Genomic DNA, 24,207 nt, shown 5'->3' on the forward strand with positions numbered 1-24,207 from the left:
AATTAATCTGTAAGTATACTCAACGTACAAGTGTTGACTTAAAATGTGTTTTGGGGAGGACCATATCAATATATTTTACGAAATTTGAGATAATTTAAAATATTATAAAGTATAAGACTATTGATACTAGTTGTCAATTAATCTAGTAACATGATAAAAAAAATACATTTTTTAATAGAAAAAATAGACATATTAATTAGATTAATTGGGGGGGACCATCACCTAATACATACCATACTAAACATTTTAACCTAATTAATTGTAGCATATAAAAAATAATTATTGCAAATGTAGGGGGGACCATGGCCCCTAAAGCCCCCCCCCCCCCCCCCCCCAACTACCTCCGCCACTGTCGCTGTTTTGCAAGGGTTCTATTATAGTCGTAGATAGAAAGAAAAGGATAAAAGAAAATACTAAACAATGAGGTTGTTGGGGTAGACTTGTCTTTAATTCTTTTTTTTGTTAACTTTCGGATTCTTAAAGAAATAAGTCTTAGTAATTTGAGTTCGATCAGAACGTAAATAAAGTGATTGTATATTCATAAATTGAATTTAAATTCTTCTGAACGGTTTATCTTTTGGTGGAACTAACACTTAAGTTTAATTACTTAGTTCTTAACTAGTTGTTCCTGCATGCATACAACCAAATCCACATTTTTTTTCTTCAAGTAGCCTAGTGGCTAGAATTCACCTTATAAGGTAAATAAGTGGGGTGTTCGGGGTTCGAACCCCAGCCCCTACATATATTAATGCATTGTTCTACTAACTGAGCTATGCTCACGGAACCAACGGCTTAATTACACTTTTGGTCCCTTAACTTATTTTTTGGTTTCGTTTTGGTCCCTTAACTATTAAAAGTTTCGTTTTGGTCCCTTAACTTACTTTTTGGTTTCGTTTTGGTCCCTTAACTATTAAAAGTTTCGTTTTGGTCCCTTAACTCTTCCTCCGTCAACCACTTTGGTCCTTTATGTTAGGATGAATGTATGAGAGTTAAGGGACCAAAACGAAACAAAAAAATAAGTTAAGGGACCAAAACGAAACTTTTAATAGTTAAGGGACCAAAAGAAAACCCAAAAATAAGTTAAGGGACAGAAACGAAACTTTTAATAGTTAAGAGACCAACACGAAACCAAAAAATAAATTAAGGGACCAAAAAAGTAGTTAAGCCAGGAATGTAGTGGTGTTGTCCTAGTTTAAATTGTGCTCAAAATGAATATGGTGGGTGTTGATGAGTTTGAAATATGATGATCAAAACACCCATATTCACGTGCCACCTAATAATCTACTATTAATTAAGCAACCACTGCAAAATCAAATACACTTTTCATTCCAAGATAAAAACTCAAAACATCTCGAGACCTCATTAATATAAAACGTTAGAGTATCTTTGCATGAACAACACCCCGCATTGGCGAAGAACAACCAACAATCACCGTAAGGAACAAAAACGGAGGTACTCTAGTGAAGGCGTAGGCCACAACTTACTTGAAAAGGAGAAAAACATAGATGTATCATACAAAGAAATGTTTAATTTAGCGACGATTATTTGTTCATTTTAAGGGGTTTTGAACCTCATCAAATGAAACAGATGAATTTTTGGTAAATGTAGGTACTTTTTGCGAAGGTTACTTTACAGTGTTTTATAACCTCCACTAAATATACGTTATATTACGGGTGTTCAAAACCGAACCAACCCAATAGAAAAATCGCAAACCAAACCAATCCATACCGAAACCACAAAAAACTGCACTTGGTTCGGAAGAATTCGGATGACTTTTGCACTGAATCGCGCGGTTCGGTTCGGTTTGGGTTTGCATCTCAGCAACCGAACCAAACCAAACGGCAAGAATAATGAATATTACTTAAATATGTACTAGCCCAAATACATAGCTCAAGAATAATCTCTTTTGATTCGATTTTTCCATCGTTGCACTATCAGGTTTGATTATAGTTCCTTTCCATCTCTTTCAATTCATTTCCATTGATGAATTTGTTTTCTTTACTTCGTAATAATTTGTTTCATACTTATGTTTCTTCTTAATTTTACCTATTTTGATATATATTTTACCTAATATTTTATCATATAAACATCAAAATAAAATGTCCTATGTTTATTTTGTAACAAGTTTGCAATATTAGAGTTAATGTAATATTTTTTTATCTCGCAATAAACCGCACAAACCGAACCAATCCAAGCCGCATTGGTTTGGTTTGGTTTGGATGACTTTTTAAAAATTAACCGAACCAAACCAAATCGCATGCTTTTTTATCTCGCGGTTTGGATGACTTTTTTGCTCAAAACCGAACCAAACCACACCGGGAACACCCCTACGTTATATAACAAAATTCGAAATGTAAATACTATTAGTAGTAATTAACTAGGTTTTTTTTACCTCAATTACAATAACTATATTATTAAAATTTATGTATTTTTCTTATTTATAACAAAAAGGTTAATTTTAGTTTTCAACTTCGGCAATTCGTTATTCATGTCCGTCAAAAATCAAATTTGAAGAATTTATTTTAGTCAGCCACCCAAAAAGAAATTTTGGCTTGGCCATTGATCAAAAACCATAGAATCACTATGGCACCAACTCAACTGGTTTGAACTAAAAGTTAAAAAGTTAGAGATTCAAGGTTCAAGTTACAACAAAAATTAAAAACTTAACATCACAATTAACATACTAATATTTATCACTAAGATAAAAATTTAACATCACAATTAACATACTACCGGTTGTCACTAAAAAAACTCAACTTCAATTGTCTATTCTTAAAAATTATATCTATATACTTTATATCTTGGTAATAAAGAGGTCTAAAACTCGGGAAGAAGAAAAAGAAATAAAGAAAACTATAAGAAAATTAAGCGAGCACTAGAAACTCCCATATCATCAACAAGAACCAGTTGATGAAGTGGACAACTCTGAACAAAATATCAAGAATCAGCATCATCACACTCCAACTTGGCTATCGAGTCAACACAATTGTTAACCACTGAATTTATATCTAACATTTCCATTTTATTTTGAATTAACCGTCACCTCATATTGTTTCTAGTTGTTGGATAAGATAAACTACTCACCACCGTCTTCAAGTCCACACAAAACTCAAAAGCCATATCTAATATTTCCTTTTTATTTTGAATTAATCGTCACCTCATATTGCTTCTAGATAGGAATGACACTACTTAATCATTGAATCCATATCTAACACATTCTTTTTCTTTTGAATTAACAATCACCTCATATTGCTTCTAGATAAGAATAATGACACTACTTAACCGTTGAATTCATATCGAACATTCCTTTTTCTTTTCAATTATCTGTCACATCATATATAAGGATTGATGTAGTAATTTTGTGAAGGGAAATACAAATTGAATTCTTACTTCCTCATAGTATCTTATACATTGATAGGTATCCTTTAGTATTTTAATTTTTAAAAGATATTGCTTTAGTATATTTATTTTCATTTATTTTTTAGTAGCATGGTTATGATATAACATACAAAAAAACATGATATGGTGGCTCAAATCATATATGTGTTTTTTTTTAAGGATTAAATCATATATATGTTGCAAGCGGACTCATTTTTGTTTACAAATAAACTGGTTTAAATTGATTAATTAAGAATAAAATGGATTTAATATTTATCTAATATTCAAATTATAATTTTGATTCAGTGTCAACTGTCAAGTGAAAATCATATTACAAAAAATATTTGTCGGTCAAAAAATAGAAGTGGCATGGAAGCATATGCAGGGAGGCAAATTGGCCATATGACTCCGCGCAAGAGATTCAACGAATAATAAGTCGTGCTATGTTTTGCTGTAATTCAAAATCATAAAAGATAGATTCTTAAGGCACTACAAATCTTGAGTCAAAAAATAAAAAAGGCACCTTACAAATCTAATTATACAATATACAGTTGAGAGGTATTTTCGTATAGACACTCATCATCCGGAACGTCGCTTGACGCAACCAACAACAACTAAACATTATCTCATTACATGGAATTGGCTACAAAGGCCAGCGTAAAGCGGCTTAAACCCTTGTTTTAGGCCTCCAAAAAGTAAATTTTTTTTCCTTTCTAAAGGTACAATGTTAGGCCTCAAATTTTCATCAAGCTCTTGAAGCTCAGTTGGTTTCAATCGTGGTTTTTTGCTTTTCATGGTTTGAATCTTGGTGTGATATTCATTTTTTAAATTTTTGTTCTTATTCAAAAGTTTTTGTAGAGCATACGGCTCTTTTCTTTTTAATTTGGGCAAAACAATACTTTATTAATTATCATAAAACTAGAAGTCAACATGTATTAAAGAATCAAAAGGCACAAGAGAAGTTTAGAAGACTATGATAGAAGATCATATAATATATCCATTAAGTATTAAACATGTATTAAAACAACAGAAGCACAAGAGAAGGTTAGAAGACTATGGTAGAAGATATGAAGAAAGGTCAATCAACATGTTTGTTCAGAAGAACAGGACACCTCGCAGAAGCTGAAGATTGACCTCATCAGACTCTGTGGAGATCATTAGACTCATAAGACCTCGCCGGACTAAGAAGACTGCATCAGACTTGGAAGACCCCCCAGACTAAGAAGATCTTGAGAAACCCAAACTTCACGTTTTTGTCTTCTTATGACCACTTGTAGAAACGGACAAAGAACTTCAAGGAATACTTCCAGTTTCAGCAAAGGATTTCCAAATGACCATTCAACGAAATTATCCATATCAGGAAAATGAACAAATAGATCCAGTTTCAGCAAAGGATTTTCAAATGACCATTCAACGAAATTATCCATATCAGGCAAAGGCCCAACATCCTTGATTTGAAGTTTCCAACGACTCTTATAATGTGTTGGCACTATTCTCTAACGTCTCTCAAATCTCTGCCTATATAAGGTGATGAAGACCTGAAGAAGATTAACAAGACTCTACTATTTTAGTGTGTCATTACTCTGTCAAATCAAATAGTGCTAAAACACTTAGGAATTTCTTACTAAACTTTGTATCTTAGAAATCCTAAAAGTTTAAAGAGTTTGTTCAACTTTGTCCTGTTTACACCACCAATTATATATTCGGTGTAAGAATAAATTTGTTTAGTTGTAAACAAATAGAAATCTTTTGCTTGTGAAGCTTGAGCATAAGAAGTTTTATTCAGTTGTGATTGAGCATTGAAAGTCTCTTGCGTGCGTGTTTGGGCAATAGAAGTCTCTTGGATTGTCCTTGAGCAAGGAAATTCTCTTGGTAGTGACCTTGAGCATTAGAAGTCTCTTGCAAGTATGCTTGAGGAATTGTAAATTTCTTGGAAGAATCCTTGAACAATTGTAATCAATAGTGATTATAGTGAAATCTCTTGGAAGTACAAAGGGACTGGACTACTCTTGTGAAATCCCTTGGAAGTCTACTCTCTCTCTCTCTCTCTCTCTCTCTCTCTCTCTCTATATATATATATATATATATATATATAATCTTTGTGTTCTGTTATTCCACTGCACTCAGACTCTTTGTCAGAATTTGACCAGTATTAAACACTCAGCAAAAGAAATCAGAAAAAGTCAACACAATTTACCCCCTCTCCTTGTGTTTTTCTCACCTTCACAAATTACGTCATAATATTCTATCATAAGTCATATTTTGATTAAACTTACTAATATCTATATTTTTCTTAATAATTTCTCTTAAAAAATTTACAGGTCATCCTCGTGATAAGCCCACTCTGAATTTCTCTTCAAAAATTTCTCTTAATTTCTCTTAAATAATTTCTTAATAAGCCCACTCTGAATTTTCTCATAGACCACATGACAATGAATCTTGAGTGTTTAGTTCTCTCATGAAAGGTGGGGTTGTGAGCAAGATAAATTGAAGATTTGTTGTCACAATAGCGAAAGGCAAATTATGAAAAAGTAATACACATGTCACGAAACAAGTATTGCAACCACTACAATTCACAAGTGAGGCTATCAAGAGCACAATATTCAGCTCATAATTTGACTTGAGGAAACTGTAGATTGCATCTTGGACTTCCAAGAGATGAGAAAATAGCCAATAAATACGCATTAACCAAAAACAAAGTGACGGAGAGCAAGGTAAGATGCCAAATCCAAGTCAGCAAACCCAAATAGCGTCATAGGAGAATTGGCTGAGAAGAAAAGTCAAATACTTCAAGACATAAGTAGCTTCCTGGAAAATGTTGAACGGAAAACATGTTCACACTTGTTGTTGCTACCGACAATAGCAAACATCAACTTCAAAAGTTTATAAACCATAGCAAATGTCTTGTATCTATTTACTTCCACAAGTTTTTCACAAGAGTAATGATATTTTGACATCCATTTGATGACAACTTTATTGACAACCTTGTTTTTCTCACTTCTTATTGGTCAAAAACAATGGAGAGAGAAAAAGGAAGAGAGAGGATAACAACATCATGTGAGTATGAGAGAGAAAGTTGTCCAAAAGTTGTCAAAAAGTGGTTGTCAAAATATCATTTCTCTTTTCACAAAGGTCTAACTGTGTATATTTGATTTATATTACTAAATATAAAGTGAATATAAAGTGAAATTGTGACATATTAAGCATTACACCAAAATTGGCTTAGGCGTGCCCATTTCACCCCTTTGGTTCAAGTTTGATTCCCTGCAACCTACTTTTGATATTTATACTTTAAAAAAAATTATTAAGAAATATCTATCGCTAGGACATGTAAAGCAACATGAAATACAAACGACATATATCGAATATAATTAATTGTTTGGGTCTAGTATAAGAATTTTTTTTAGGATAACATTATGTTGTGAATATATAGCCCCACTCAACCATATGATGGGTTCGTCTCTGTGCAAAACCAAACACACACTTAAGACTTGTATAGTGTTAAGATAAGATTAATATTAAGATAAGATTAAGATTATGATTTTTTTTTTTTAAGAAGAGGGTTGGGTCCAAGAAAAGAAGAACTCTCGGCTATTAAACCAACATTCTAAGACATATAAACACTGAGCAAGTTTTCCATGGTCACAAGTTTAGACAAACTCACATAAAAGCAAAATATAAAATTAACTTTATTATTAATTTTGAAAAAATTAAAAGAATAAGATGTGAAATCTATAATTTGTGAGTGTGTCTAAAAAATTTGTATTTGGTCTTGTGACCATGCAAGAATATTCATACAAACACTTGAAATATCATAAAAAGAGCTTCTTAAGCTCTCTAAAAAGAGTCTCGATAAGATGTAAATCAAAATTTCTTAAACTACGATGTGGATATGAATTAATTCCTAAAATTAATTTAGTGTAATGTATGTGTATGTTGGAATCACGACTTAACTACATCTAGCCACATACCAAATTTGTCGCAACTTACACAATCAAATGATTAACAAGATCATATGCATGCGGCAGCTACTATTCAATTCAATACAAAAAGCGTTACAATCTCTTCAAAGAACGAAATTATAGTACTCCCTCTGGTCCTTAATATAAGAAGAAAAATCAAAAAACATCAAAACCAATACACTCATTAATTAGTGTAACTTTTTGAATATTTTTACAAATATACCCTCATAAAAAATTGTGTAGCATTAAATACACTCACTAATATTAAAAGGACAAACATTAAATAAGGGGTAGAAAAGTCTTTTAAGCAATAACTACACCTTAAAAGTTGTGATATTTTCTTATAAATAGGACCAACAATTTTTTTGAAAATTTTCTTATATATAGGACCGGAGGGAGTATAAAGAACCAAATTTAAAAGTACCACATTTTCCAATTGGTAAAAATGTTGATAAAAAGTCACCTCTTCAATAAATAGTAATTTCTCATTTTCTGCCAGATTCTTGATATTCCAGTTACTAAAAGGATGCGCTGTTTTGTGAGTAATATGAATTTCACCTCCAACATTAAGCATGTATGTACTTTGCACTACCTAGAAATCCACTCACTAATTTTTTGTGTTCCCTGTATTAAATGAAAGGATAAAATTTAATCAATTAGGATAAGGACCTTTTGATTAAATACAAAAACAACATAAGAAATTGAAAGCTAGAAAATCATTTCGCAAAGTAATTTCTATTTGGGAAGTAATTTCTAGGGTTTCTCTAACATGCGTAAGAGTAACTAAAAATAATAAGTTTTAATTGAAAACAAAAATTATCTATTAAAAATTTATTTTTATTTTTTTTGAAAGAAATCTATTAAAAATTTATATATTTAACATAAAATATACAAGTTCCAATGCAAACTTGCTATGTTAAACTTATTAACATTTGCAAATTTGCACATGATAGAAAAACTCTTTCTATTTAACTTACCCGATCACCCAAGCATTACATTCATTTTGAAAGAAACCAGAATGAGGGAAATTAAAGATTATTCGATCAAAAAAATTGTGGTGTTTGAGTTGATGGTGTTGATTCATGTTGTGAACATCCACTTCATGTATGATGGTGCAGCCAAGACCCTCGAGTTCAATCAAGTTTCTTATTGCACCTCTGTACTTCATGGCTAGCGACCCTTCAACGTTTGAAATAAGAACAAAATAATTTCATCAGTACAATTAATTAGCACAATTGTGCAGGAAATTAAATCCATATTTTTTTAACAAAAATAATACAGCTATTGTAAAAACAAAAACAAGAATAATTATATGCAATGTAATAAGTTTTTTTTTTTTTTTTTGTGTCCGGGGTTCAAATCTCAGACTGCATTATCCCTACTAAGTGAGCTATGCTCACGAGAACGGCTTTTATACACAAATGTTATATAAATCAATTTTAAAAAATAATATGGAGAAAAAGATTACTTCCAATAGGAAAAACTTTCGGACACAAAAAAATAAAGTGCTTTCTTTTTTGGGAGGGTCTAACTACATGTTTCAAGCGCAAATAAATATAGACTAGTAAAATAATTAACTAAACTTCCGTATGAAAATAATTTACATTAGGTACATGTTCTTTAAATTTATGAGCTGAAATAAATTAAAAATTAAGTGATAAAACAGTAGATTCTCACATGCTCCTTTAATTTTTGTTGCAAAATTATGCATATAAGATGTCTATTAGATATTTTTTTTATAAACATGAATGTATCTATCACCTCTAAAAAAAATTAATGTATCTATCACTATTTTATAAACATGAATGTAACTTTCACTTTTTGATATGTTCATTTTTTTATAAAAATGAATATTGTATCTATCACCTCTAAAAAGAAAATGAATGTATCTATCACTTTGACTCACATCATGCTTATAAATAAAAAATACGTCAAATGTTGTTGCATCTATCATACCTCTATCATCTAAAGAGGTAGCAACCATGTTCACAGCTGAGCCAAATGCCTTTGCCAAGCATAGTGCGAAGGAGAAATCACCCTCTCCCACTAGCAAAATATTATGAAAGCTACTATAATGCTTTACAATTTTCTCTTCCATTTTCACAACTCAAGTTGCTTACTAATTGAATGATTTACTACTCCCTCCATTCCTTTTCTTTTGATGTTTTATGTGATTGCACAAATATTAAGGAATCATTAAATTATAGGAATAATTGTATGGTTTATACTAAAATACCCTTACTTACTCCTTGATTTTTTTTTTCTCAAAATTCTAATCTCCTTAATTATTGAAACTCACCACACAAATTGCATTTATTATTTAAACTTCCAATTTTCAAAGTGTGTTTTTCAACAAGGGTAAAATTGGATAAAAAGTACTCCCTCCGGTCCTTAATATAAGAAAATTTTCAAAAAAAGTTTTGGTCCTATTTATAAGCAAATGTCACAACTTTTAAGGATAGTTATTGCTTAAAAGACTTTTTTTACCCCTCATTTAATGTTTGTCTTTTTAATATTAGTTGATGTATTTAATGTTTCACAATATTCTATAAGGGTATATTTGTAAAAATGTTTAAAAAGTTACAACAATTAATGCTGACATTGGTTTTGATGTTTTTTGGTTTTTTTTCTTATATTAAGGACCGGAGGGAGTATTAAAAATTCTAAAACATCAAAAGTTTTGGAATAAAGTTTAAGCTCTAAAACATCAAAAGAAAAGGAATGGAGGGAGTACTAATTAGTGTAGGAAAATGCTAACTTGTGCCCTCAAGGCACAAGTTAAGAAATCAAAGATAGAAATATTTTGTTGGAAATTGTGCATTCAATATTACAAAAAGGAAAATGCTAGATATCAAGAATGATTTTATCAAGAAAGATTCAAGAATGACATGGCAGAATAATCACCTTAGATTTTAGGAAAAAAAATACATAACACCCATCACCTCCATGATTTCCGGCCAGACTGAGATTTTATTGGCTAACATTAATTTCGGAACAATTTCTTGATAAAAATCTAAGGGTGATTATTCTGCCATGTCATTCTTGAATATTTCTTGATAAAATCTTTCTTGATGTATAGCATTGCTCTTATAAAAATTTAAAATCTTTTCTTTTCAAGACATAATTTATGATTGAATTCCATTTTTAGATTCTTAACTTGGCACCAATAAATACATTTTGGTATGGAATTTCCCATAAAATGTTTGGAATCTGAGTTAACAATAATCACCTCTTTTTTTTGTTTAATTTGTGACGTTTTATGCTATTATGCCCAATCATTGAATACTTGTTTGGGAACCGATCGATAAGCTTTCCCTTTAACTTATTTTTACAATTCGTTGAATTCACTACTATCATCTTCTAGGAAATCCCAATTTTAATGGAGTAAAGTTGTTCCCTTTAACTCAGCTATTAAACGAACATTCTGAGACATATAAACACTGAGCAAGTCTTCCATGGTCACAAGTTTAGACAAACTCACATAAAAGCAAAATATAAAATTAACTTTATTATTACTTTTGAAAAAATTAAAAGAATAAGATGTGGAATCTATAATTTGTAAGTGTGTCTAAAAAATTTGTATTTGGTCTTGTGACCCTGCAAGAATATTCATACAAACACAAGAAATATCATAAAAAGAGCTTCTTAAGCTCTCTAAAAAGAGTCTTGATAAGATGTAAATCAAAATTTCTTAAACTACGATGTGGATATGAATTAATTCCTAAAATTAATTTAGTGTTATGTATGTGTATGTTGGAGTACCAAATTTGTCGCAACTTACACAATCAAATGATTAACAAGATCATATGCATGCGGCAGCTACTATTCAATTCAATAGAAAAAGCGTTACAATCTCTTCAAAGAACGAAATTATAGTATAAAGAACCAAATTTAAAAGTACTACATTTTCCAATTGGGAAACTCTTGTCACATTTGAAGCCAGCACCTTTCTTATTTCCGTAACCTGGGTAAAAATGTTGATAAAAAGTCACCTCTTCAGTACATAGTAATTTCTCATTTTCTGCCAGATTCTTGATATTCCAGTTACTAAAAGGATGCGCTGTTTTGTGAGTAACATGAATTTCACCACCAACATTAAGCATGTACTTTGCACTACCTAGAAATCCACTCACTAATTTTTTGTGTTCCCTGTATTAAATGAAAGGATAAAATTTAATCAATTAGGATAAGGACCTTTTGATTAAATACAAAAACAACATAAGAAATTGAAAGCTAGAAAATCATTTCGCAAAGTAATTTCTATTTGGGTTTAAACTAATTTCTAGGGTTTCTCTAACATGCGTAAGAGTAACTAAAAATAACAAGTTTTAATTGAAAACAACAATTATCTATTAAAAATTTATTTTTATTTATTTTTGAAAGAAATCTATTAAAAATTTATATATTTAACATAAAATATACAAGTTCCAATACAAAGTTGCTATGTTAAACTTATTAACATTTGCAAATTTGCACATGATAGAAAAACTCTTTCTATTTAACTTACCCGATCACCCAAGCATCACATTCATTTTGAAAGAAACCAGAATGAGGGAAATTAAAGATTATTCGATCAAAAAAATTGTGGTGTTTGAGTTGATGGTGTTGATTCATGTTGTGAACATCCACTTCATGTATGATGGTGCAGCCAAGACCCTCGAGTTCAATCAAGTTTCTTATTGCACCTCTGTACTTCATGGCTAGCGACCCTTCAACGTTTGAAATAAGAACAAAATAATTTCATCAGTACAATTAATTAGCACAATTGAGCATGAAATTAAATCCATATTTTTTAACAAAAATAATACAGATATTGTAAAAACAAAAACAAGAATAATTATATGCAATGTAATAAGTTTTTTTTTTTTTGTTGTGTCCGGAGTTCAAATCTCAGACTGCATTATCCCTACTAAGTGAGCCATGCTCACGAGAACGGCTTTTAAAAGATATACACAAATGTTATATAAATCAATTTTAAAAAATAATATGGAGAAAAAGATTACTTCCAATAGGAAAAACTTTCGGACACAAAAAAATAAAGTGCTTTTTTTTTGGGAGGGTCTAACTACATGTTTCAAGCGCAAATAAATATAGACTAGTAAAATAATTAACTAAACTTCCGTATGAAAATAATTTACATTAGGTACATGTTCTTTAAATTTATGAGCTGAAATAAATTAAAAATTAAGTGATAAAACAGTAGATTCTCACATGCTCCTTTAATTTTTGTTGCAAAATTATGCATATAAGATGTCTATTAGATATTTTTTTATAAACATGAATGTATCTTTTTTTTTTGACGCAATAAACATGAATGTATCTATCACTTCTAAAAAAAAATTAATGTATCTATCACTATTTTATAAACATGAATGTAACTTTCACTTTTTGATATGTTCATTTTTTTTTATAAAAATGAATATTGTATCTATCACCTCTAAAAAGAAAATGAATGTCTCTATCACTTTGTACTCACATCATGCTTATAAATAAAAAATACGTCAAATGGTGTTGCATCTATCATACCTCTATCATCTAAAGAGGTAGCAACCATGTTCACAGCTGAGCCAAATGCCTTTGCCAAGCATAGTGCGAAGGAGAAATCACCCTCTCCCACTAGCAAAATATTGTGAAAGCTACTATAATGCTTTACAATTTTCTCTTCCATTTTCACAACTCAAGTTGCTTACTAATTGAATGACTTACTACTAATTAGTGTAAGTAAATATAGATACATTTTGGTATGGAATTTCCCATAAAATGTTTGGAATCTGAGTTAACAATAATCACCTCGTTTTTTGTTTAATTTGAGACGTTTTATGCTATTATGCCCAATCATTGAATACTTGTTTGGGAACCGATAAGCTTTCCCTTTAACTTATTTTTACAATTCGTTGAATTCACTACTACTCCCTCCGTCCCATATTACTTGATCTAGTTGACTCTGTCACGTATGTCAATGCACAATTTTAAACTTAAATTTCTTTAATAATTTAGTAGAAAAAATTACGAAAATTTGATATTTTGAAAATATTAATCGAGACGAATCTAACATATTATATGCTATATTTTGTTTTTATATATTAGTAGAAAAATAGAGTCAATGCATGTTACATGAATAGTGCAAATATTCTAAATAGGTCAAGTAATATGGGACGGAGGGAGTATCATCTTCTAGGAAATCCCAATTTTAATGGAGTAGAGTTGTTCAATGCCCAATAACAGGAAGCGCATGCAAATGAACTTAACAAAAATTTACGATGTTAGTAGTGCCAAGAATTGATTTTTTTTTTTTTTTGAATAAGTGGTGCCAACTGCCGAGGAATATCTTAGAAATAGTGGCTCGACCTAATACAAGTCTACAAAATCGATTTGTAAAGTAAGAATTGCATCCACTTATAAGCACATGAGTCATATCTATCCGATGTGAAACTTGGGTTTTTCCCAATACATCCTCTCGCGCCCAGCACTCTTGGGCTTAGTGCATGTATATAGATGGTGTGTGGCCTGACCAATAGGCTCTGATAACATTTTAAAATTTTTGGTTGAGCCTTACACGACCCCACAATACCGGCTTGTGAAGTGAGAATTGCCCCTACTTATAAACATATGTTCAGATCATCGTTTGTCTGATGTGAGACTCTTTAATATGGTAACGCAACAAAGATTATTTTTCTTATTTTCAAATTAGCTTAAAAAAAAATTCTTATCATTTGGGTTTCTCTCCAAAGTTTTTTATTTGTTTCTCGTTCAGATTATATAATCTGAAATGAGGAAAAAGAAATTCTCCTCTCGAGTAGTTGATGATAGATCATCTTACGTTTTTCTTAGCATATTTTTAGTCATTTTAATTTAGTTTTAATAAGGTTTAAAACAACTGTCTATGATTATCGGGATATTTTGTCATGTTTTTATTTCGGGTCATATAATTCTAGTGTTCCTAAAAAATAGCAATTCTAGGGTGTTTAGATGTAATTCAAAAAGAAATCATGCGAATTGGCAAAACAAAGCATCTTGAAGATTTGGAAAGACAATGAATGAAGATTCAAGAGGCATCTAAAGACATTACAAGAGGGAGAAATCACTACAAGAAACATTACATTTTGCCAGGGATTTTGACAAGGGTTTGAAACCCCTGGCAAATTTGCCAGGGAAAATGCCAAGGAGAACTGCTGGGAAAAGACGTGGGACCCTATGAAGAAAACCAGGGCCAAATCCCTCACTTTATGCAGCCTATCCCTGGTTTTTTTTTTGGCGCCACATTGAATTCAAATTGGGAGACAAGAATCTCTGCAAAATGCAGATGATTTGACTAGTGCATGCAATATGCCAGGGAAAATGCGACGGCCTGGCCCTGGGATGGGATGGAATCTCTGCTTTTTGCAGATGAGTTGACCGGTGCTTGCAGAAAACTGAAAAAGCTATGCAAACTGCAAAATGCGAGGGGCACTCCGTCGTATTACCCTTGGCTTTTTTTTTTGCCCTATATAAGCATGCACCGGTGCTCATTTGCAGTTAACACTTAGAAAAAATTTCATCTCATTATCTCATATAAACTACTCTTCTCCAGCAACACTAAACCTCTTAAATTTGGTAAAACTCTTTTAACTTATATTTTCATGTTTCTATATTTTGTTACTACTCCACTAATATTTTTAATTTCATTTGTATCAGTGTCAAAGTTATACCACCTCCTGTGTAGATCCTTGCTATAAGCAGCTTGTTCTCTGGATCTATTATTTGTCAAGTCCCAACAAGTTAGTAGTTTCTTACTTCAAAATAATGTTGTTATACATGCTGGTTGCTGTAGATGATTTTTTTGGATTTGTTATTGTTATTAAATATATGATATTGTTTATTTTTTATGTATATGATGTTATAATTTTTTGCTTGGTAGATCTGTTTTTTTTTCCTGCAAATATATTTTGGATTTTAGGTAATAAATTAGTTTATGTTAGTGAAAAATACTGCAATTAGAGAAAAATATCATATTATTATCTCTGTAATTTTTATTTATGATTTTGAATTTTAAATGCATGTATTGGTATAATATGTATATGTTATTTTTTTAAGGAAATATGTATATGTTATTGTTTTTTGGAAATATATTGTTAGATTAAATTATTTGTAGAAATTATATATGTTTTGATGTTTAATAATAAACTGTAATTTTTTTAAAGAAAAATAGCAACTTTTTCTTAAGAAAAATAGAACCTGTTTATTTTTCTAAGAACATTTCGGTACTGTTAAGACAAAAAATTAATTTCGGTACTGTTTTAAAACCAGTTTATAAATTAAATACTAATCAAAGCCAAGGAAAATAACAATACTTAATTATTAATTAAAAACTAATCATTGTGCGTAAAATTTCATTTTATTTTTTGTGCGTAAAATTTTATTTTATCGTTTTTCATGCCTATTAATTAGACTTAATATTATTAAGTGTGATATTGTTTTATTTATAAGCATTTAATTGTGTTATAAAATTAATTTTAAATTTTGTTTCAAATGTATTTTATAAATTAAAATGATTTTTGAAACATTTAATTGTATTTCAAAAATAAATTTGAAAAAAAATCGATTTTTTAATTAATTTAAATACAATTTATTAATTAAAATTATTTTTATAATATTTAATTAATTGATAAAATATTCGTTTTTATAAATAAAACATTTTTTTTTAAAAAATAATATACACTTTGCCAGGGGTTAAACCCCTCACAAATCCCTGGTTTTTTGCTGATCTGATTTGACCTACCATCAGTCAGTCAGTGCGTCAGTCAATGCGTCAGTTAGTTGCAGAAAAAAGTGAGGGAATTTGCCAGGGGTTATGACAGGGAAAAAGCCAGGCCATATACCAGGGGTTGAGCCCCTCGTTTTTTTCCCAGGGGTGTAACCCCTGGCAAAGGGTTAGCGACGAGCGCTTTTACGAGTGCTTGTGCCCCTGGGAAATTCCCTCACAAACGTCCAGTTTGCCAGGGATTCTGTCCTTTTGCCAGGGATTTTGCCCCTGGCAAAATGTAATGTTTCTTGTAGTGAATTTTGTTCCAAGTCCCAAGATATCTTATATGAAAAAAAACACCTAAAGGACAAAGAACCAAGCGATTACACGTGAGAAAATGCATTGATGTGCCCTCTAGTCATGAGCCATGTGCCTCGGGCGTGGAAATAACATGATGGAGCAAGTATCGGGGTATGGTTCATAAACAACCTTTCAATATGGTGGATAAGGGTTAGAATAAAGTTGACATGGAGCATAACATTTAGGGCATGTGCACCATTGAGGACATTGTTGGATGGGTGGTGAAGGAGTCTTCTCAGGAGGTGTAGGAGGCTTCTTAGGAGGTGTACAACCATTACACTTCTTATTGTCACAATTGGAGCAATTACATTTACACTTGTCATCACACTTTGAATCTTCACATTTAAAGCAAAGAATTTTGCTCTTTACAATCGCTCCCAACTGAAAAGATGAAATACTTCTACGGATGTTAACTTACACTAGAGTAAATTTTAAAAAATTCCAACATGAGTTAACTCACGTTCATAGCAGTCATCAGTTGCCTGCATTTAATGCAATGCAGCCAAGTCATAAATGACCCGTAACCTTGACATACTCATAATTGAACTGAATTACGCTAGTTTAACAACATTATCAGATAATACGACATAGTCGATCCAAATTACACAAATTCTTCGTTAATCACACAGTCACATAATAATGCATAAACGATCCAAATTACACAAATTCGTCGTTAACGACCCGTAATCCCTTAATCACACTTAATGACACGTAAACGATCCAAATTACACCAATTTATTCGTAATCAACATCTTCATCCATGACTTCAAAATCTTGCTTTGACTTTTCGGAGTCGAAGTGTCAGAGGTAATAGAATTGTGCTCATTTCTTGGTTTCTTTGGCGACTTCGGCTCTTTAGACATGAGCTCGTTGAAGGCGGCTTGTCTATCCATAAACTTAAAATGTCATTTCTCCACCTCACCAATCTTGTGATTCATCCACTCCTTACAAAGAGGTGGTAACGGACAATCTTCTTTGAACATAACACGAAGAAAGTGGTCGGGATTTAAGCAAAGACACATTATGATGTGAATTCGGTTCTTCTAGAAGCTGTCACGAGCCACTCATTGTGATGCGTTGTGCACTGGCGACCACTCATCATCCTCGTAAGCCTCATGTGTTACATGTTGACTAGCTTCCACTTGGTTCGTCTCCGAACCACATCGTATTAGGAGAGGCCTGCTCTGCTACCATTTGTGACATCTAAGATGACTTTGAATACTTTTGATTGATCCCACAAACCAACATGAGTCTTTTTATCATGTTTTGTCATTACTCACATGCTTTTCATAAAGCTTCCATGAAGGTCACCTATCCCAAAATTGTTCCAAGTCAAACACGCTTAACTATGGATTATTATGGAATGGGCTACCAAAAAGAATATGTATCTTGTTGACATAGGTAGTACCAAACAATTCTTATAAGTCTTCCTTCCACCATACAGTCTCATACTTGCACGATCTTAGGATCTCTCTCATTTTGATGTGAATTTAGTTCTACTATAAGTTGTCAGGACCCGTATTGTCATGGCTTATGCACCGGCGACCACTCCCACATCCTCGTTAGTCATGGGTGTTACAACCACCACACCACCCATACCCACAACCACATGTGGGTTTTGCCCATGGCCCTTTTGATATATCTATACTACCAAATTTCTCGCATCACGTTGTCGCCTTAATTTGGAAGGGAGATATAAGTATAACAAAAAAAAAGCATAGATAAACATATTAGTGTTTGTCTTTCCTCTAGTAATTTGAGGCCCAAACCATTTTATTGCTCTTTGATAGAAATGATAAAACTTACTCCATTCGGTGACTATTATAAGCAAAAAACTTTTTTTAAGTTCATTGAATGAGTGATGTATGTGGTCATTAATATAGACCATATATATCTGAAATTCTGGGACGTAGGAGTAGGGGTGGAAATAGGCTAGGTCGGGGCAGGCTTTATAAGGCCTGAGCATGTCCTATTATAAAAAGTGTAGGCCCAAGCATGACATTTGGCCTGTAATAGGCCAATTTTTAAGGCTTGGGTTAGGTCTTTTTAAAGGCCTATCAATCCTGAAAGCTTATTTGAAAGCCTACTTTATATTAAAGTCTAAACTAACATGTTTTAAGTAAGTCATTTTTATTAAGTTCTAGAGACGATCTTCGTCAAATAAACGACGAGAATGTTGTAAACATGAAACTTTTACAAAAAAAAAAAAAAATAGGTCAAATGATTATGGTCATAGTTAAAAGAGTTGATATGATAAAAGGAATCAAGAGGATAAAATGGATGGTAGGATTTCTACACAATACAACTATCTTAAAAAATTTACTAATATTATTATTTTTTTGCTAATATAAAATATTTTCTTTAAATATATTAAATATTAATGTATTCCTATAAATTTCATCTTTATTGAATATATATAGGTCAACCTGCTTGGCTTGATAGGCTTATTTATATGCCCAAGCATGACCTATTTAAGTAAATAGGCTTTTTAAAAAGCCTAAGCCTGAATCTTTTACTAAAAAGGCTAGGCCAAGTTGGGCATTAAATAAGCTAGGCAATAGGCCCCTTGGCCTATTCCCACCCCTACGTAGTGGACAAATGTTGTATACGAAGGCATTTTAAAAAGCCTAAGCTTGAATCTTTTACTAAAAAGGCTAGGCCAAGTTGGGCATTAAATAAGCTAGGCAATAGGCCCCTTGGCCTCTTCCCACCCCTACGTAGTGGACAAATGTTGTATACGAAGTCAGGACATCAAAAATGTCAAATGCAATGTCAGGACAACGTAACAACAAATACTTTAACACAATTAACCAATGAACAGTAATAAAGTAAAGGGCAGGGAAGGAAGAACACAAGATATTTGTTAACCTAATTCGGTGCAACGTTACCTACATCTGGGGGCTCCAAGTCAGGAAGGAAATTCACTATAATAGTATTAGTTTGAAGCCTGGATAAACAACCTCCGGTTTACTAGCTCCACGACTAATCACTACCCGTGCAATTTTTATCTAAGGAACTCCTAGATATGAGACTCTTCTCACGTCCCCTCAATCACTCTACCCGTGATAAGGACAATACAATGAAATGGAGACACACTCCGAGAAACAGAATTCACTATAGCTTAAAAGCTAACAAGTGATTCATAACTTACAACTCAACTACAAGTCCAACTCAAGCATCAAGGTGATACGAGATTGGCTCACAAATAACAAGGACTCAAAACCCTAATAAGACTCTTTTGTTAAATGACAGCTTTGATCCAATACAACTCAACTAAAACAAACCATCTTTGTGCTTTGATAATCAGTGGCAGCACCCAGAGAGGTATATAAAATAAAGCATAAGGCTTAACAATAAAACTAAGGTTTGAACCTTCCTTATATAGTCATTCAGCAGCATGGGCTTTTTCTTCACATCTAAACAATCAACAGACGAAATCATATATTCAGTCTTCACAATTTTCTAGAAGCATATGTATTGTTTCCTTAAATGTTACAACATCACACTTAAGAAAAACGGCAAAGTTAAACCGCCTATCATTGCTTCTAGAAAACTCACGCTTCTTGGTCAATACTCCACGTGAATAAAATCTTCAGAGAATCTTCAGTAATCTCACGCTAAAACCAAATCTTCCAAGAAAGCGAAACAATGTACGCTACGATGTCGTACCAACATGTCAAGACATCTTGTCCAACATCTTTCTAAAACAATTGTTTTAACAAAATGCAGCCAATTACAGTCTACAAACCTAACAATATCATTCTTCCAATGAACCTGAAAAATAGTTTTTTCTTATAATAATGACCGAAGAGAGTAATACTTAAAAGAAATTTTTTCTTTGAATCAACGATATGAGAGAGAAGATAAAAGTATTACTATAAAATTTAATTTCGCACAAAAAGGAGGAAAAACAAAGCAACTTTCGAAGAATTAAAATTACATGATGATGATAATGAATACGAACAAACTAAACAAAACCCCATTCTTAATTGTTAACTTGGGGAATTAGTGATAGAAAAAAATTCATCTCTAATTCATTAGTCATTAAATTTAATGACATAATCACATAGATGTATTTCACATTTTCTTCTATCAAAATTTGTCACTAATTTATTTGTTTTTTCTTGTAAGATTATTGAATACTTAAGGCATAGTCCTTACTCATGGAAATGGTGTAAGGATCACTTACACCCACTACATTGTGCAGCGATGGTGCAAATTGTTGGATCTAGAAAGGTAAAATTTATCTTTATAGATCTAGAAGTAACATTATCGATGCACTATATAGAGGGTGCAGGGGTCCTCATCTGTAGGTATGATGTCACATGATGGAGCAAGTCTCGGGGTTTTGTTCATAAACAACCTTACAATAAGGTGGATAAGGGTTAGAACAAGGTGGATAAGGTCGATATGGAGCGTAGCATTTAGGGCATGTGCACCATTGAGGACATTGTTGGATGGGTGGTGAAGGATTCTTCTGAGGAGGTGTAGGAGGCTTCTCAGTAGGTGTAGGAGGCTTCTTAGGAGGTGCAGGAAGTGTACAACCATCACACTTCTTGTTGTCACAATTGCAGCAATTACCCTTACACTTACCATCACACTTTGAATCTTCACATTTAAAGCAAATTGTGACACAATGTTTGCCATCACATTTTAGACTTTCACATTTTGGGCATTTATCACATTTTCCATTACAACTCAAGTCATGACACTTGATGCAAGTACCCTGCAAAACACTACGACATGCTTCTATCATCTTTTTCTTTTCTTCCTCTTTTTTCTTTTCTTCTTCCTTTTTCTTTTCTGCATCTGGTTTCTTTTTCACCTCTTCCACACTAAGTATGGTAACACTATTGAACTTCTTCTTTAGCTGGTTTGCTAAACAAATTGTGTCCACATCATCACCGATCACACATATACTATCCTTGTCATTTCCTTCCAATGATACTGAAGTTACACCTATAAAAATGGGTCAATAAATAGTTGCCGAAATAATGATCTCTAAAGTATAAATATTAAGAATCGGTCACTAATTTAATTAGCGACAGAAATAGTGATCAAAATAGAGGTCGCCAAAGTAAAAAAAAGGTAAAGAATAGTTAAAAAAATGTCACTATTTCGGTCGCTGTTTATATAGCCCTAATGAAAAAAAATCTTGGTTTCATCCCAGACTGTGTACCATCACAATGAATCATGTACACATTGCCCACAAGAGATCTACACTTGTGCCACTAAGACAACTGATTTGAGCTACCTACTAATATACGAGTGCATAAATAGTGAGAAATACTCTATCTATTTTAAATTAGATGTTCTTATTTACCATTTTTCTTTGTCTTAACAGTTATCTTTTTATAATATAAATACTTATTATTCTTTTCCAATATCATATCATTATTTATTGCATTTAAGTCATCTAATTAGTCTCCTAACTACAACTAATAAAGATGTTTTTGGTAAATAAAACATATTTTTCCATTAAAATCAAACTATAAAATAATACATACTCCCCTCTCGTCGCTATTATAAGAAACAAAATAACTTTTTAAGTTTATTGAATAACTGACGTATTTGGTTTGATTATAGACCAGATACATCAGTTATTCAATGAATCTAAAAAATATTTGTTACTTATAATTGTGACCGGATAGGGTACTTTAAGATAGAGTGAGTATTAATATATACTCCATTTTCTTAAGTAAATGAAATATTTCGAAATTATAATTTTTGTCTTTAATTTACTATGTTTTTAAAAAATTAATTTTACGGAAAATCTAATTCTTGTAAGGAATGAAAGGAATTGAAAAGATAAAATTTAAAATTTTCAAGATTTTGGATGCACAATTCTTATATTATTTTGATTGGTTTATTAACTTGTTTTACAAGGATATAAGTTAGCATTTTACAAGGACGTAACTTATTTTCAACTTTTTGCGACCCTCATACTCACATTATGTTTTTTTTTTTTTTGACAAAACACATTATGTTTTTATTCTCTCTTTTCATTTTCTTCTTCTATTGTTTTTGACCAATAAAAAGAAAGAAAAAAGAAGTTGTCTTAAATTGTTGTTCAAATATCACTACTCTTGTTAATATACAGTCCAACATGTTGATGGCAGTTAGACTGAATTAGATAAAGAAGAGAGAGTATGTAAGACATATATGAACCTCATATACATGATATATTAGGCCCTAGCATGCTTTAAAAAAAAAAAAATTAAAGGAGAAGAACATAAATCTCACGTGTTAATACCATGGGAACGCTGATTTCTACCTCTCAGCCATATCAACAAATTTGAATTTTCTACCACGTTATTAGTATATATTGCGTTTTTATATACAATATATATTAGTTTGAGCCTCAAAATTTTGTAGGCCCAACTCTGTAGAACTGTTTGCACCCTTAAAAAACGGCTCTGGTTTCACAAATGCATAGTTGCTCTCATGTTTGTTATCTTTTCAAATTGTTGTATTAAGGGTGAAAAATTCCTCTAAAAAAAGGGTGAACATTTGGAAATATATCAAACAAGAGAAGAATATGCAAACAACAAAAAAAAGGGTTTGGTATGATTATTATTACCTTGGACCTCAGCAGCAGTTTTGAGGGCTTTGTTTCTGCATTTATCGCAGTCCATTTGCATCTTTATAACCATTTTTTGCTGTATTTACCATTTCACATATAGCTTATTAAGAGAATGATAACAAAGAAAAAGAAAAAGTTAAAATAATGATTAAGTGATCAAAACACACCTTCATGCTTGCTTAATTTTGAAACAAAGAGAAGTGGCTCTTCGTATTTGTCCTCTAATTTGGAACTGAGCATGTAGTACATAGTATTTGTTATGATATATATGTACATTGGTGTTGATAATTAGTTGCTTAGTCGCTGTTTTGTAAAGGTTCTATTATAGTCGTAGATAGAAAGAAAAGGATGAAAAAAATACTAAACAATGAGGTTGTTGGGGTAGACTTGTCTTTTAATTTGTTTTTTTTGTTAACTTTTGGATTCTTAAAAGAAACGAGTCTTAGAAATTTGAGTTCGATCAGAACGTAAATAAAGTGATTGCATATCAATAAATTGAATTTAGATTCTTTTGAACGATTTAGTTTTAGGTGGAACTAACACTTAAGTTTAAGAGAAATGATATATGTACAACCACTTTATTACAACTTTTTGACAACTTTCTCCCTCATACTTACATTATATTTTTATTCTCTTTCTTCCTTTTTCTTTCTCTATTGTTTTGGACCAATGAGAAAAGAGAAAATGAAAGTTGTCATCAAAGTTGTCCTAAATGGTTGTACATATATCACTACTTTAAGTTTAATTAGTCCTAAATGGTTGTACATATATCACTACTCTAAGTTTAATTACTTAGTTTTTTTACTAGTTGTTCAAGCACGCATACAACCAATCCACATCTTATTGGTGTTTATTAATCAATATATGCAGTGGTGTTGTCCTAGTTTAAATTGTGCTCAAAATGAATATGGTGGGTCCATAAGTTTGAAATATGGTGATCTAATTATCTATTAATTAAAGTTCGTTTGAATTGACTTATTTGAATTTATCGACGATCGTAAACGCTTGTAAGCCTAATTCTAAGAGCATATCAAAACTATTTATGACATCTCTATCAAACCGAATTTAATGTTGCAATCAAACAAAAAGAAATATCCATAATAGAAGCATGCAGCATCACTATGACATCGATATAATCAAAGCCAACAAACAAGAAACTCTTTTTTAAGGGAACGGCAAACAAAATGCTTCGCAAACTAAAT

At 31.6% G+C, this 24,207-nt stretch overlaps 2 protein-coding genes and 1 long non-coding RNA gene across 4 annotated transcripts in view; all 3 read right to left on the bottom strand.

Moving 5' to 3' along the window:
• Positions 1–9,723, bottom strand: part of LOC146918068 (methyltransferase small domain protein) — a 44,122-nt gene extending 34,399 nt beyond the window's left edge. Inside the window, exons 1-2 of the mRNA XM_085721991.1 lie at positions 9,297–9,723; positions 8,318–8,519 (exon numbers count right to left, since the gene is read on the bottom strand). Of these exons, the coding sequence (XP_085578117.1) occupies positions 8,318–8,519; positions 9,297–9,438 (344 nt within the window). The 5' untranslated portion in view covers positions 9,439–9,723. The remainder of the gene's footprint in view (positions 1–8,317; positions 8,520–9,296) is intronic.
• Positions 9,724–11,196: 1,473 nt separating this feature from the next.
• LOC146918072 (uncharacterized) lies at positions 11,197–12,168 on the bottom strand. The gene is made up of 2 exons (XR_015015970.1): positions 11,848–12,168; positions 11,197–11,489 (listed from the first exon to the last, which is right to left on the bottom strand). It is a non-coding gene; the product is annotated as an uncharacterized LOC146918072 (long non-coding RNA).
• Positions 12,169–20,274: 8,106 nt separating this feature from the next.
• Positions 20,275–23,243, bottom strand: LOC146918073 (uncharacterized). Of its 2 annotated transcripts, none has more exons than XM_085719740.1 (3): positions 23,173–23,243; positions 23,003–23,081; positions 20,275–21,369 (listed from the first exon to the last, which is right to left on the bottom strand). In XM_085719740.1, exons 1-3 carry the CDS (start codon positions 23,176–23,178, stop codon positions 20,744–20,746), a joined length of 711 nt encoding a protein of 236 aa, XP_085575866.1. In that variant the 5' UTR covers positions 23,179–23,243; the 3' UTR covers positions 20,275–20,743. The 2 variants fall into 2 exon arrangements, with proteins under 2 accessions (XP_085575866.1, XP_085575865.1); XM_085719739.1 differs by having other exon boundaries at positions 20,275–21,381.
• Positions 23,244–24,207: the final 964 nt, after the last annotated feature.

The sequence above is a fragment of the Medicago sativa genome, chromosome 6 (genome assembly GCF_051527215.1).
Source record: "Medicago sativa cultivar Bolivia chromosome 6, Bolivia_mono, whole genome shotgun sequence".
Lineage (NCBI taxonomy): Eukaryota > Viridiplantae > Streptophyta > Magnoliopsida > Fabales > Fabaceae > Medicago > Medicago sativa.